General features: G+C 43.8%; 1 protein-coding gene across 1 annotated transcript in view; it reads left to right on the top strand.

Moving 5' to 3' along the window:
- PANK4 (pantothenate kinase 4 (inactive)) overlaps positions 1–16,072 on the top strand; it is a 751,790-nt gene that overhangs the window by 291,248 nt on the left and 444,470 nt on the right. Inside the window, exons 4-5 of the mRNA XM_069610204.1 lie at positions 11,688–11,871; positions 12,660–12,752. Of these exons, the coding sequence (XP_069466305.1) occupies positions 11,688–11,871; positions 12,660–12,752 (277 nt within the window). The remainder of the gene's footprint in view (positions 1–11,687; positions 11,872–12,659; positions 12,753–16,072) is intronic.

The raw sequence follows: 16,072 nt of genomic DNA, 5'->3' as shown, positions 1-16,072 counted from the left end.
GCAGCGCTGAAGCACAATATTCCAGGTCAAAATTAAGGAAGTGTGGGGTCACCAATAATTGTGCAGAGCCTCAGTAAAGCCATTCTCTAGAATGTCCAGGTGCTGAATCCATCTGGCCTCCTGCATAGACAAATTGCGTCTTATGCAAGGGTCCATCCATGGGGATCGTATCAACAATCTACCACAGGATATCATCTATTGAATGACCGTATTCCATGTAGTGGGACACGAGGCGGGCTGTGATGTTTCTGCAGCGAATGCGAAATCTATGCTCAACAATCTTGGTGTGTACAGGTTGCATAGTTTGCCCCACGTATTTAAGCCCACGTGGGCATTCAATACAGTACATAGCACATGTGGTTTTGCAATTAGTATGCTTGCGAAGGTGCTATTGCCGGCCCTGTACTACAAAGGATTTAATTTCCTTCTGAATTTACCTATTGAGCAATTGCCACAAGGAAAGTGGCCCTTCAGGGGCCTCAGATCCCATCTCGTGGTGGTAGACCTGGTTTTCTGGGGTCTAGAATGCACAAGGTGGTCCTTTCAATTTTTTTTCTTCGTTTCATGGCAAAAAGGGGTGTGGGTTCATTAGCGATGTCAAACTGTACGAGGGGGCAACATTTTTTAATCAATTTCTTCACTGCAAAGGTATCTGTGTTTTATATGCAAGAACGCACACCAATTCATCATGTTTCTTCTGATCCCTTTGTTGGAATAATGGAAGCTCTTCAAAAGAGAAACAGCCTGACAAGAAATGCTGCATGCCTATAAACGGGGACAACGTCTAGGTTTATGGATGTTGAATTAATCAAAATACACCCAATTGGTTCTGTGCTGTAAATGTCATTTATTAATCTACCAAATGTAGAAGGGAGGAATAGTTGGATTACAAGAGTATCTGTATTACATTTCTTAAGGATTGTGGGGTTCATTATTCTGGCACTGTACGGGCGTGAACTAGTTATGAGGCAGAACCTTATTGCTGATGGTTTCTAACCCTGGACATTCCATTACATCTTTATATATAAAGCAGAATGTATGTATGTTTGTGTGTGTGTATGTCCGGCTATACAAATCCACACCATTGAACCCACGTCTACCAAATTTTGTATGGATTCCTCTTTTGTCTGGGTCAAGATTGTAGTTTGTTTGGATGCAAAAAATCCACTCTGTAGACACCCTCATTTACTGATGCTCACCCCGATTTACTACAGTAGGTACAAGGAGGAGGCAAAATCTGGAAAAGTCTGAAGCAAAATGTTGGATGGGTTGGTTATTATTTTGAAATGTATTACTACTGTTCACAGTTCGAAAGTGTTTATTAAAGCATTTTTAAAGGGAATAAAAAAACAGATTTTTTTTGTTTAATCTCGCCACTCTCAAATATGGGAAATGGCAAGGTTACAGTTTACTCAAGTTCATTCACGAGAAGAGAGTGCAATCAATCTTTCTTGGACGTTTTCTCAAACGTACTGAAGCCATTAAGTGACTGATAGATGCTGCACAAAAAACAAACATCACTTGAAAAATCTCCATCTGATGCAAAGCGTTAATCAATATCAAGAGCTTCTGAAACATAACAAACAGCAACACGACTTGCCGCCAGAGGACAAGAGCACCTTTCTCCAGGGCAAATACGATGCCAGAGCAAACTGAAGCGAGACTTGCTGACATGAGGACAAGAGCAACATCCTCCAGGGCACAGGAGACACCACTCTATCAGGACTCTGGCAAGGCTGGGGACCCCCGGCTAGTCCGTTAGAAAAGTAATTGATCATGTTTAGATTTTGAATATTAAACGTATTACAAGGTCGCTTCCTGACTAATTCGGTCTGAGGGTGCTCACTGAGGTGCCCCTGTGCTTTTGTGTGTACTAGTGTATCATTTCACCAAACTGAGAGGTGCTAGAATCATTTAGCCCTCCTGAGGCCACATACATTCCGGTGTAAAAGGGAAGCCCTAAGCGCTTTCATGAATAGTTCACTGGTGAAGGACTTCCTGCCATTTCTGAGGTCTCTTGCAGGGCATTCTACTTGCCAGAGGCAAAAAGTGGAACTTTAAAGGATAGTTCCGGGACTTTTTTTTTATTGTCCCTACGGTTCGGCCATGTGTTTTTAAGCATAAATCGGTAGATCGTAGAAAACTTTCCTATGGACCTTACCCGACTTTTCGTCCATTAACGCACTCGAAATCAGCCGCCATTTTGTGATAATCCTATCATTTCCCCCCATCGACCTGGCTCACCTGCGTTTGCGGCACTAAATCAAATCCCCCGCCCCTGAAACAGACTTTATCAAAACATTCATATTCACCGCCTCTATCCGTGACGTGACTGTGCTGCGTAGGCAAACGCGCCCAGGCGTCTTCTACGCGACTCCACACAGAACCCGGAAACCAACACAGATCAGCTCACAACACAGCGCGCCACAATTCGTAATATGAAACTGTACTTTTAAATCAAACCGCAAGATTGTAAATTTGGTAAAGTACATTTATTTGACATCAAATGTTTAGAGAATATTCAGCGATTTGCATTTTTATTTGCTCTCGATCCAAAATAGTTCGTCTTGAGGCACGCGATGTTCGTGTGCAGTACACAGGGTGTTGGTTTACGATAAAATAAGCTCTTCGGTCGCACTCATAATCGCATGGCTGTTCCAACAACGAGGCACTAGGCCACCACAACGGTATGTATGTTGCATCTAGCCATTAGTACCGCGTAAGGGCATACTTGTACTTGGCGATCGTCCCATAAAATGGTCAGGGTGGTAACGTTGTTCACGCGGAGAAGCAACTGGCGGTTGTAAAAGCCATCCGCCGGTGTATGGTACTCGTGACACGGACAATAATGAAGGATGTACTTGTTTTAAAAACATAAAAAATGAATTTAGTCTCACTCACCATCAGATCTTTATTAAAATTATTCATTTTATATATTAGGTCGGGAAATTATTTCATAGCTAGGACAGTGCAACTGGGTATTATACGTCATTTCCAGTAACCCACCCCCTCTCCTCCGCCTTTTTCAGAGCCGCCTGAGCGCCAGTGGACCACTTCGTCACTGATATGATATAATATGGCATTTGCAACGCGCCTATACACAAGTGTTTCAAGGCGTGGCGAGGCAGGGAGGGGGGGGGACAAGGAGAAGACAGACAACGATCCTACTGGGCCAGGTGTCATTCAGATCGCGCAAGTGCAGGGGTAGGGGGAAGGTAAAAGTGCAAGGGGAAGGGGAGGGGGGAAGTGGAGTACAAGGTAAGTAGCATAAAATAATAAATACATAGGGCCAGCTGGTGGCGAGTGCAAGGTAAGTGCAGAACAAGTGCTGGGAAGGGGGGGCTGTAGGATACTGAGACAGTCCCCCAGTGCAGGGGTTGACAGGGAGGCAGTGCAGGTGGAGAGTGGAAGGGCCCAGGACCGTGGTCGCAGACAGTGGACCAGTTGTAGCAGGGGAGAGGGAGAGAGAAAGCAGAAGCAAAGAGGAAGGTTTTGAGGTGCTTCCGTAAAAGGAGATGGTTCTCCTCAAGATAGTGCGCGGTACAAAACAATATGCCACATAGAACGAACAAGTACAACTTAACCCGTCTTTAAAGCTACTGTATAGTAATTAAATTGCGGTATAAACTCATCTAAAGAGTTACTTACATTATATTTGCATTTTCCATTGTGTCTGTGCGTAGGGCAGCCCCGAAATACCACTCCTTCTATGCCGACGTTATTTCTTCTAATGAACGAACATTAAATGGCTATCGTTTCTGAAATTTTATTCATTATCGTTTCTTACGTTATTGCACCACACCCCCAAAAAGAAGTCTTTCGGGATGGTCCCGGCCTGTCAAGGTCAAATAACAATAGAACCTTATACTGAGTTGTGGGCCATTCCGGCACCCGAGCAAAAAATCAAAGCAGCTGACCTTCACTTTGAACGAGCACACATTCCTAGTTAGCTACATTCAGTGTAAGGCCATCTCACAGGACTTGAAATTTACACTCCATCTTTGCATTTTGTCTGCATGCTTTGCAGCCCCAGAGAACCATAAATACGGAGACATTCTATATTTTTTGAAAAATGATTTATATTACTGTTTGGTTTAATTTAATGCGCAAAAGAACAAGGTTGGATAGACACATTGCATGTACACTGAGCAATCACTTTTATTTACACAATACATAGCTACACATATTCAATGGGCCTGCGACATGAGGAGACTCGAGAGCAAAGTCACAGGTGACACCCGGGTGGTTCGCACTACTGCACGGTGAAGGGAGGGGCAAGGTTGGAGAGACACATTGCATGTACACTGAGCAATCACTGTTATTTACACATTACATAGATACACATATTCAATGGGCCGGCAACATGAGGAGACTCGAGAGAACAGGCAATCAAATTACAATCATTTAAACCGTGATGTGTATTTCTCAATGAGCTCTGCTTTAGGTGGACATGGAACAGAGGCAATGTTGGGTGGCAATGCAGTTGTCCCCTGCACAGGTTCGTTCACAACTCCATGTATGTGCCTATCTAGGACATCAACAATAAGTCTCTCAATAAACTCATATTGCATATCCTCAAACACTGGTTTGATCACCCATTGTTTACTTCTTTTAGTGAAGGCCTTATTGTAGCGAAGCGTCCCTAAAGTTCCGGTCGTCCTACTTTGTTGACGGCCAACATTATGGTTATGTGCCAAGACCGCTAGAAGAGTCCGATTTATCATGCCCTCCATGCCAAAATGCAATCGTTTTGGCCTGTACTTTAGGCACATATTGTGGAACACCTCCAAATCTCCTGTGTGGCAGAATTCCGTGAGTCCCCTCAAATCTCTTGTTATAGTTTTATCAAATACAATCTTTTCAATGGCTTTGTGAGTGGGTGATGAAGGAATCAACCACTTCTTCTTCCGTGCCTCCTCTGTGGACAAATGGCCATGTTCACAATTGTGGAAATGTTGGTTTGTGGTCCAGCGGTGAACGTTGCTACAGTGTAGCATTACTGACCGCCATTTTTCCAGTAGAATTTCCAACGACCCTTCACATGTTTTTGAGCTCCACCAAAGATGGTTGCTGATTGACTTGGACCACTGTGAAATACCTTGCATATCTTTTTTTTTTACCTGCAGCCGACATTTTTTTATTGATTGTTTTTGCAAGATGCCATACGTCAAATTGGTGATTTATATTTTTGTACTCTTCTCTCATTGTCTTGGCAATTGAAACGTGTCTGTCCGTGGCTATCAGGTCGATCACCATTCCTCGCGATTGTAGTTCTTGCAATGATGCTACAAAGCCAACTTTCTCCATGGCCACTGAGGATGTACTTTGTGACACCTGCACGACCACCGAACTCACAATTTTCTTACTTTCCATGTCCTGAAAGTGGTAGGTGCAGTACTTGGCTGAAAATCCTGGGCTGTCGCACTGTCCATCACCGGCTAGCCTGAACCGTTTGCCCGCGAATGTACTTTCAATAGACATTTTTTCCATTCGCCAAGCTTCGCTAATGGCTGGAAATAGATAATCTGTTTGGTATTTGTAGAACTGAGTTTTCGCAATGAAATGGATTCCCACAAACTGAAAGAAAGACTCTAACTTTTTAAAACTTGAACCACTAAAAAGTGCGGCCGCTGCACAAAGTAGATTGCCTGCTGGCAGTTGCCCCAGCATGGGTTGTGCAGACCATGAGAACGGATGATATTGTGTACAGGTGGCATGTATTTTAAGGTTAGTGCCTCGAATTGCACGAGTCACATTAATCAATGGCTCCCCACATTCTTCCCCACCAACCGAATGCCCACATTTCATCTTAATAATAATATCAATCAAACAACTATCGAATACAATGAATTTGGCCTTTTTTCCTTATACTGTCACTCTGCATCCCAGCTGGTTCGGCCTGTAACGTTGAGGATATGTCACTCACATTAAAGGTACAATCTCTGATATCGTCTTCCGCTATGTTCAGTGATATTGATGGTGTTTCATTGTCGTCCATTTCATTCTCTTCCATTGCAACATCTGTTCCTTCTCCGGCGATGGGAGAATAAAACAATTTCTTCAACTTTCGCGCGGTCTTAGTTTTTGCGGGTGTGGATTCTGTGAATTGATCTCCGACTGCATCCAAACTACTAGGAGGACTTTATCTAACAATGGCTGGTGGTGGTATAGCTCTGTTGTCAATCACTTCATATTCTTCCCATTGGCACGCTGCATCTCCAGTCTCAAGTCCCTGGCAAAAGGTTTGACAAGCAACATCTCTCGTTGGCTTCACTGTCTGTGTAGATCTAGTTCGTACACCCACTCGCAACTAGAGGACAGATTGGAAAAGGGATGTTCAGTTTAAACACAACTTGCAGTATTGAACTATTAACAGTGAAAAACAACATAATATAGTGACCAGGACACTAACCTTCTTTTGCTTTCTTTTCTTTGAAACTTTCTTGCCTCGAACTTCAACATCTGGACGCTGTTGCTCCGACTCGTGTGTGCATGTCTCCACTTCCTCTTGCGCTGCAACGACTATATTTTCATAAGCACATCCATCACGCACTGACGCTCCATCGACTCCCTGAAACATCGAACTTTCATTAGTATGTATAATAAAATTGAAAACACAAAATGTACTTGGGGACCAATACCCACGTACATCTCAATAGCAAAACACGAATGAACGCATTGTGTAGAACATTCAAACGACAATTATTCACGCATTGTTGATCTAGTTAGATGGAACTGTCAAGATCCATACCTCGGGCTCCGCATAGACTTCCATTGATGATATTATTGAAGATGACGCTTCAGCAACTCCCTGAAACACAGTAATTGCATTAGTATGGTTTTCTATTTTGTTAAAAAGAACATAAACTTTGTGCAGGCGTCAACGGCTCATCTAAATAGACCTGCACAAATGATCAATTGTCTAAAATAAATAATGGATATCTAAATATGATTCGATTTGCTCGATCGTTGGAAGTATCAACACCCAGAGATCTGCATCAACTACTAGGGGTGATGTTCTTGTAGAAGAAGCTCCGTCATCTCCCTGAAACATAGTACTTGCGTTAATAAAGAAGGAAGTATAGCGGATGTAATCACGTCATATGATCTCGCTTGATCGAACTGTCAGTATCCATACCTCGAAATGCATAAGAACATCAAGGGACGCTGTAACTGCGGTGCACACTTCTACAAGCTGTTGCGCCGACCCGTAACTGCATGCTCCCCCTTCTTCTTGGACTAATGCTCCATCGACTCCCTGAAACATAGGACTTTCATTAGTAATGAACACAATATTGAAAAAAGAAGACACATAGGAGGGCGACGACAGAAGGACATATCAATGGCTAAAAACGAAAGAAACATTGTGTGTAACAATCACGCTACAAGAATGCAAGATCTGATGATCTCCACCGATGGAACTGTCCGGAAACGTACCTCGAGCATCTGAGTGACATCAACGGTTGTCGTCAATGCGTTGGACTCCTCAGCATCTCCCTGAAAGACAGTACTTGCATTATTTTGGATAACAATAGTTATAACTGAAAACAAAGACTAGAGGACAGGTACTAGGGTGTACCATTAGGTAAAATAATTACACGATAAATTAAAACTATTGATTTACATGCCTAAAACAAGTCAGTGGCAGAATAGCTAAGTAAGATTACCCGATAGGCGCTTGAAGTGGCTGATGACTGCAATAACGACACGGATGGAGAATCTTCCGCCTTCATATTGAGTGGATACATAAATGGGGAAATTATTGTTAGCTAATGCTACACACTACCGCAAGGCCGAGAGCTAAATCCGTAAACTTGACTCAACAGTGGAGGGATGTGGACGAATAGAGTGGGAATAGCGGTTGAGAGCAATTTTCTCGTCGCTCGCGGTGTTTTCTTCTTTATTAGCAATGATGTGGAGTACATGTCTGAGCTAAAGTGCCTGCTGCAGATGCGGTATCGATCACCCCTCTTGTCCGCAAAGACTTCTAGGACTCTACTTTCAAGCTCAGACGGTGGATATCCGCAATATCGGACCCATTCTCTTATCTGATCTATTGTCTTAGGGAAAACATGCATTATAGTACCTTCAGATTTATTATGGGTCTTCGAAGGGCAACCGCCAACGGAACAGGCAGGCATTGTGGAAAGTTCTGAAAAGTAAAGATCAACAATTCTCTATGAATACCAATGTGTTAAAAAATTAAATGACACATAAAAGGTTCAATGCAAGGTTTGTTTTGGTTCTTGGAACTATACACGTTATTCACATGCGGATAAGTATTCGAATAACTTTAAAAAAATAGAAAAATAATTTGACTAAACTCAGAACATGTGACTAGTTCCTTACATGTACTGTCTTGAACGAAAAGAAAACATGGATGCAATTTGATGACTACTAGCAAATAGATATAAATTAAAAAATTGGACGCAAAATGATTATGGTACATGGCCTTACCTTGACGAACAAACAGTTAGATGCAGGGATCAGAGTAGTTTCTTGTCGTAGAACAGGGAGCAGTTCACAGGTTGCAAACTGACGAGTTTGCTCGAAGTGGTCACGGAAGTTCAGAGACGAAGAGCAGATAACCAGCACCTTCACGGGTTGACTAGCAAAGCGCAAAGAAGTTCTCATTAGAAATATGAAGTGGGTTATAAAGAATTCGAAACAGGGGTGTGTTTGTGAATGAATGACGTGTATATGTCGTGGCATTATGCGGTTTGCAGGGGGGCGTCCAGCGTGAGGGGGGATGCTTGGCAGGAGACACGGGGTCTGGAGGTAGACATGGGAACAACAACCCATGCTCTATAGACCACTTTGAAGTGTACATGGTCTTTGGCACCTCTTGGCCTTTATCGCTCCCTGACAGCTCCACTTGCCAGCGCAAGTACCCCGGTGCGAACTGCCTTTGATAGGGCGGACGATGGATTGGGGCGGTGGTCGTGCAGACAAGATACAGGAAGACTCGTGAATGGAGACACACTTATGTGGATTGCAGGGGGGCGTCCAGCGTGAGGGGGGATGCTTGGCAGGAGATACGGGGTCTGGAGGTAGACATGGGAACAACAACCCATGCTCTATAGACCACTTTGAAGTGTACATGGTCTTTGGCACCTCTTGGCCTTTATCGCTCCCTGACAGCTCCACTTGCCAGCGCAAGTACCCCGTTGCGAACTGCCTTTGATAGGGCGGGGGGTGGATTGGGGCGGTGGTCGTGCAGACAAGACTCGTTTGCCGCAGGGCCTCACCAAGGAGAGGCCATCTAACTGAATGTAAGAGGCAGGCTGCAGGATCTAGTACATGGAAGGCAGGGGGGTGAGTTTATAAATACCTCACCCTCCCAGGAGAATATATGGGTGCAGTTCACCCTGGAGACCCTGGATGCCTAGGCAGTTAGCAGCAGGCTGGCCTGTGGTGGCAAGGCGGCTCGGGCCAGAGGGGGTCATCTCTGTACCCGGTGCCCAAAAGGATGATTTATTATGATCAACCATATTGATTATTTACCTCTAACCATGTTTTGTATCAATAAAATCCAACGGCCTTTTATTGCCAACGCTTGAACAAAGTGGTGTGGTAAGTATTTTTGGGGGAGGAGGCTAGGCCGGGATGGAGACACACTAGATTAATTTAAAAAATCAAAACAACCATTGTTAAAATATATGTTGGGTTTTATTTTAGATCTTAATTTCAATTGAACATAAATAATAAACATTACACATTGTAAAGTTCCGGTTGCAGCACATCCAGGGAAAATCCGCGGTATTGTCCACTGTCGCTGGGGAAATGTTGTCTAATGGCAAGTACCGCACAGGCAGGTATTACTCTCCGAACGCGGTGTCCGAGCCTCCCGTGAAGCCACCAAGTGAAGCAACGATAGGCCACCAGCCTGTACCACCTGTGAAAAAGAAAGATGCAAACTGTATTAAAATGACAAAACTTTCTTATCAATGTCGATTCAGGTAAAAAATGTCTTTCTGCTTTGAAAAAAATTCTATCTAGAAAATGCACAATATGGAACCAATTTACATGCGTTCGAATGATATGTAGATGTAATTTTATATGTGGGAGACGACCATGAAATAGTAGTGGCATCACTGACATCACAACCAGAGTATACTTACTCGTTACTCGGATTACGCGGACGAACAGTGCCGCGAAGTTCGTGCATAAGCACCATCATCCTCAACACGGTCCGTGAGAGGCAGGCTTCCCTGAACTCTGGCAGCTCGGTGATGCATTGCAGACTTGGCTCTCCTTCCGAAATGTAGGCCAAGCACCCGGAATTTTCACGGCAGCAGCAGTTCTCCTCCTCAGTTGGCATTAGCTCGCACCGATTGCACGTGCACCAGGTGGAGACGCCGTCCATGCGACATGGTCCAGGCTCTTCATCCGTTGACTGGTCCTCCCAACTGCCGTCCGAATCCCCATCGTTTTCGCGTGCTTGCCTTTCCAGTAGTTCCTCCTCGGTGTACTCGGGCTCGTACATATACGGCATTATTGTAGCCATTGTGTGGTAAAGAAAGTAAAATAATTTACAGAGATGGTACAGGTGTTCACAAGGCCTAGAAGCGGCGAATGTAGCTGACCAGAGCACAGAAACGAGTCACAGAATACTCAAAGTAACACAGAGAGAGTAATGGAATCGAAAATCTGCTGCTGTGTGTTGTGAAACGGTGTGTTTATACTTATTGAGGAAAGAGGCGTCCTGCCATTTCCATGGCGACACTTCATTAGCTGAGGCGCAGAGATTGTTGACACGAAACGTGCTTTGGCGTTGGGAAATGGCCGGTACGCGTCTGCTGATGTCAGGCTCAGGGGCTGTATTGTGAGATGATCTAAGACCCTGTGTACAGCAAAGGAACATCGCGTGCCTCAAAACGAACTTTTTGGAACGTGAGCAAATAAAAATGCAAATCGCTGAATATTCTCTAAACATTTGATGTCAAATAAATGTACTTTACCAAATTTACAATCTTGCGGTTTGATTTAAAAGTACAGTTTCATATTCCGAATTGTGGCGCGCTGTGTTGTGAGCTGATCTGTGTTGGTTTCCGGGTTCTGTGTGGAGTCGCGTAGAAGACCCCTGGGCGCGTTTGCCTACGCAGCACAGTCACGTCACGGATAGAGGCGGGGAATATGAATATTTTTATAAAGTCTGTTTCAGGGGCGGGGGATATGATTTAGTGCCGCAAACGCAGGTGAGCCAGGTCGATGGGGGGGAAATGATAGGATTATCACAAAATGGCGGCTGATTTCGAGTGCGTTAATGGACGAAAAGTCGGGTAAGGTCCATAGGAAAGTTTTCTACGATCTACTGATTTATGCTTAAAAACACATGGCCGAACCGTAGGGACAATAAAAAAAAAAGTCCCGGAACTATCCTTAAGCAACAATTGGAACTTTTAGAAAAACTTCATAGGTGACTGTAAAGGCAGCATTAACTTTACAAAGGTAACACCTTGTCTGCCACAATACCAATCTATATTAAATATTGGGATGAGTGGAGTAGCCTTTCTTGGTTTGTTATGTGGGTGGCACCAGTGAGACCATTGGTTGTATTTCAAAGAATATTCTTATAAACTTGTCAACCCAATGTACATTTCTTGCTTGGTCTATAGGCATTTGATGTTCAAATTGAAACAATTGTGAATCGTGATTTTTTTTTTTTACCTTCCTTTCACTTTCAGAGTTGATAAGGAAGATGAAATGACATGTCTGATCAAAGGCTGCAACTTCGTATTGAAGAACATTCCCCACGAGGCTTTCATCTATCACAAGCATTCCGATCCTGAATTCCGATTCCAGAACACGCATCCCCACATCTTCCCCTACTTACTAGTCAATATTGGCTCTGGAGTGTCCATAGTAAAGGTGAGGCTGGGAGAGGGGAAGCTTGGTTTAATTTGTCTGCATCATGTTTTTCGGATAGCGCCTGATGCGATCCCACGGCTGATCTTGCATTGACATTACCATTCACAGTAACTCTTATCTTATATCGGGGACACTGGAGACATCTTCTATGCCACAGTGGACTCTTGTCAAATCTATGTATTAGTTGAATGCCCTCATACGTCTGTGCTCTTGCAGCTGGTGTAATTGAGGAATTGTACTTCTCTACCACCCTCATTGATACGCATTCCGTTCTTTAATTTTAATTGTTGTTTTAAGTTGGAAAATAACATCTAAGGCTACAACAAAATAACTGTTCATATTGTTGTCAATGTTTTAATGTGAAAAGTGCTCTTATTAAAGGGAGACATTCCTAACTTAATCTTGCTGAACTGCACAAAGACGGGGGAAGAAAAGACTAGGAAGGGGTTGAATGGAACGGGAGTATCAAACACCATGGCTAAAATCCACTGCAGAAAAAAAACGGCAGTTGTGGGAAATACATGGAAGTGAAGGGTACCCCTCCACCCCGTCTGTTTAAAGAAAATGATCAAAATAAATCTAATGTTAAAGGAAACTGGCCCTCACCATCATCCCACTGGAAGTGTTAGACAAAATGACGAAAACGAAATGATGTACAGAATTATTTTACTTTGAAAATATCAAATACAACCTTTTTCTTCTGTTAACATTCAATGTAACAGCCAAAGGACTCAGGTTGAATTCAGTGAAAATGTAATAATTACATTTCATGTTTTTTTTTCTGAAAGGTGGAAACTGAGGACAAATTTGAGCGAATCGGTGGAAGCTCGATAGGAGGTGGCACTTTCTGGGGCCTTGGTACTTTGTTAACACATACAAAGGTAAGTGCATGCAGAGGAAAGCCTCGGAGGTTTGGGCATGACTGGGTGCAGGCTCCTAGGATGATCTGACCATAGAATGTTCCTATTAAAAGCACACCTGCTCATTTTGAAATTGGAGGGATAACACGAATTCCACATCCAGGGAACCCTGAACCCAGCAACTAAAATATACTTTCCACTACCGATGTGGGTCATATGCCAATCTCTGATCTGTCGCCAAAACTCAAATAAGTCATGATCGAAAGCCACTGGGGACATAATGGAGGATGGAAATAGGATGGTGTTGTTGGGAACGCTTTAACATTAAGAGAATATTTTATTTAATCTAGTGCTGGTTGATGGCATTCTTTTACGATCGTAAAGAAATCAGGGAAGATGCCAATATACCTTGATTGCTAATGACCGATAAATGAGAAATGCCAATATGAAGGTATAAGAATTGCATTTGCAACTTGTAACTAAATTAATAATTAGGATACTTGCTGTTAGTTAATCTCCTAGAGATTGTATGGCCAGCATTTTCGAAAAATAACTTCCAAGTTGAAAAACTCTTACTGGCCTTATTTTTCACAAAGAGCCAGCGAAAACTGTCATTAACAACACAGAAATGCTTCTGAATTGATATAGGGCTATGGAAATGCACTGGTAAAAAGGACAGTAGGTTTGATGCACTACGAAGCGGTCTAGAGCTTGTTGAAATGGCGTCCTCACTGTGAATGACTTGGAGAACATGTTATGGACAACCCAGGGCCGAGACGGCACATGGTGTGCAGTGAATTGGGGCATAACTGAAGGCACACTGGAAGTACTAGCCTGAGGGTGTGTTTACTTATCTGAAGTCTAGGGCGGTCAATGATTTTAAATAATACCTTTATTGATGGGGCGGTAGATGGAATAGCTGAAGGATCTGGGCAGGTTGTAAAGTGTAAGTAGAGGGGTAGCATGCAACCCAACTGACACGGCGTTGCAGAGGTAAGAGTGGCGAGTCCCTGCACAGCATCCCTTGCACCGGTGGTGTAACCCATACAGACACCTTGGTGAATTACGGGTGGCAAAGCCGCTTGAAGTGTCTGGTTGTCCTTTGTCTTGTATACCCTGCACCATAGAATGTGGAGGTCCATAAAGTCCTTCGAATTATCTGTAAAGTGAGTTAACCTGAGCTCTCCACCAGCAAATGCCGTGCAACTGCATAGCTTTCAGGGGTATCCTAGCTCAAGATGGGAAACCTGAATGTTAACTTTTAAGTAAGCCACTAGATGAAAACATGAATACATAAACGTAATTGATTACTCCTAAAAACAGAGAAGGGGCCTCGGAAACAACTTTACCTAAACAAAAGTTCTGAATACATCGAAAGGAGATAAGGTACAAAGACCCACACCCACACCCACCTCAGAGGTATGTGGGAACCTTAGAGGAGCACATGGATTTTGGTCATCCAGTCAGCTGAGTGGAAACTACCTCTGTCATGTCTGTGACGCGAATCAACGGACAGGGCACACTGAGTTATACGTTTTAAGGTGTTTTATTAGGGAACCTTTACGGTCAGTGGGCAAAATAAACTGTCTAGGCGTAAACTGTGATAAACTGTGATGGAAATGTCTGGATTAGTCTTGTGTGTTGACTAAAAGTTCTGGTAAAACTATTATGTACAAAAATGCCTTCTCTTCAGCCTCAGGCTGTCTCCAGGGGTTCCCTTGCTGGGCAAAGGTTGCAACAAAAGTATGTTAACAAAATATCTGTGCTCCCAGGACCTGCCTCCTTCTGAGGTATCCTCAGCAAGTACTGGTTTCGTCTGGACTTCTTTCACTTTTCTCCTTCTTTTTTTGGTCTGTATTTTGTTACTCTGCGGGACCCCCGCTGTGTCTCAAGATGGTCTGTCACAGGGGAAACATCAGGGATTCTGTATCAAAGAACTCTTCCTTCCAGCTGAACCTAAGAACAACTCCTTCACCCCCTTTCAGCCACTCCTACCCCAGTTATTCTCGTTTCCTTAACCATACACCTGCCTGCCAGTCTCGCTCAACAACTCCTCCACCAAAGTCATGTCCTTTTCTTCAATTTCTTTCTCCCACCCTAACCACCTTGTCTTAAGCGGATTCTTCTGATTTCATATTCCCTTTATGCCCTTCTGCACCACTTTGGGTGGCTTCAGTCTCCCAAACTTCACTTCTTCTTTCTCTTCACTCTCCCACCTAATTCACCTCTTTGGGAGCTTCCTCATGGCGCTCCAAGTTTCTCCTTGCTCTCCACCCTTCTTCTCCCTAGTGGGGTACTTTTTTTCTCCTCTAAGCGCCACCCTCCTCCTTAATAGTGCTCCACTCTGTGGCCACCTCTCTTCTGCTCCTTGCCTCTTCCTCCAGTTCCTTGACTCCTTGGTCTGGATTCCTCATTCTGCATCAGCTCCCAGGTTCTATTGCTTGGGTTTTGCTTAATCGTTTGCTCTTCTCCAACGTTCCCCCCCCCCCCAAATGAATGCCTTTCTCCTATCCCCTATCCCCTGTCTCCTGTTCCCACACCAGCTGGCCATCGGGCTAATGATAGGAAAGATTTTCTATTTGGCTTCTTTACCTCCACAGACATCTATGGAACCCCCTGCTTTTTGCTTTGTTTGAATCCCGACCTGACCTTTGAGGGTAAGTAAAACATTTTTGTTTTGCTTATCTTTCTTAGCTCATCTATTTTGGGGGCACAGATCAGTGCATATGGCTATCGACTCAGCGGGTCCCCACCCCCATTACGAAATTCCATGTTTTTAAGCTGCACACCTCATCTTACAGTAAGGTCCGGCAGGGGTTCTTGGTATCGTTTTTTCTTTTGTTTTTAGTAATACTTTTTTACTTGCACAATGGGTTCAAGGGGGGCTGCTGGCATGAGATATTTTGCTACTAACTCCTTTTATTTATGTTGTGCGCACTTTTGTATTTTACTGCATAATTCCGTTTTGAGTATCATATACTCCAAAATCGCCCAGTCATTTGGCCCTCAACCTACCCTCTTTGCCCGGGAAAGGGGTTTCTTTATAAGGCATATCTGGTCCAAACTTGCAGTATGGATGTTTTGCTGGATGTGGGCACTGGACTGTCTGCTCTCTGTCCACGTCCTTTCCAAAGTGTTGTTTGCTGGGCAGATGTGCAGGCCAGAGGCTGCCCATGATTTGACAGCCCCTGCCAGTTTGGATAGTGCAGATCCTTACCATTGTTGGTATTGGGCAAACCAGCTCAAATCTAGGATGCAGCCATTCTTCAGATCAGTGTTGGAGCCAAGAGCCTGTTTGAAGAGGAATATCATGCTGAATACCTTTAGATGTCTGTTTTAGC

Source organism: Ambystoma mexicanum, chromosome 8, assembly GCF_040938575.1.
Source record: "Ambystoma mexicanum isolate Mex_15411 chromosome 8, UKY_AmexF1_1, whole genome shotgun sequence".
NCBI lineage: Eukaryota > Metazoa > Chordata > Amphibia > Caudata > Ambystomatidae > Ambystoma > Ambystoma mexicanum.
The sequence above is the reverse complement of the archived record's forward strand: the minus strand, read 5'-3'. Positions and strand labels throughout refer to the sequence as shown.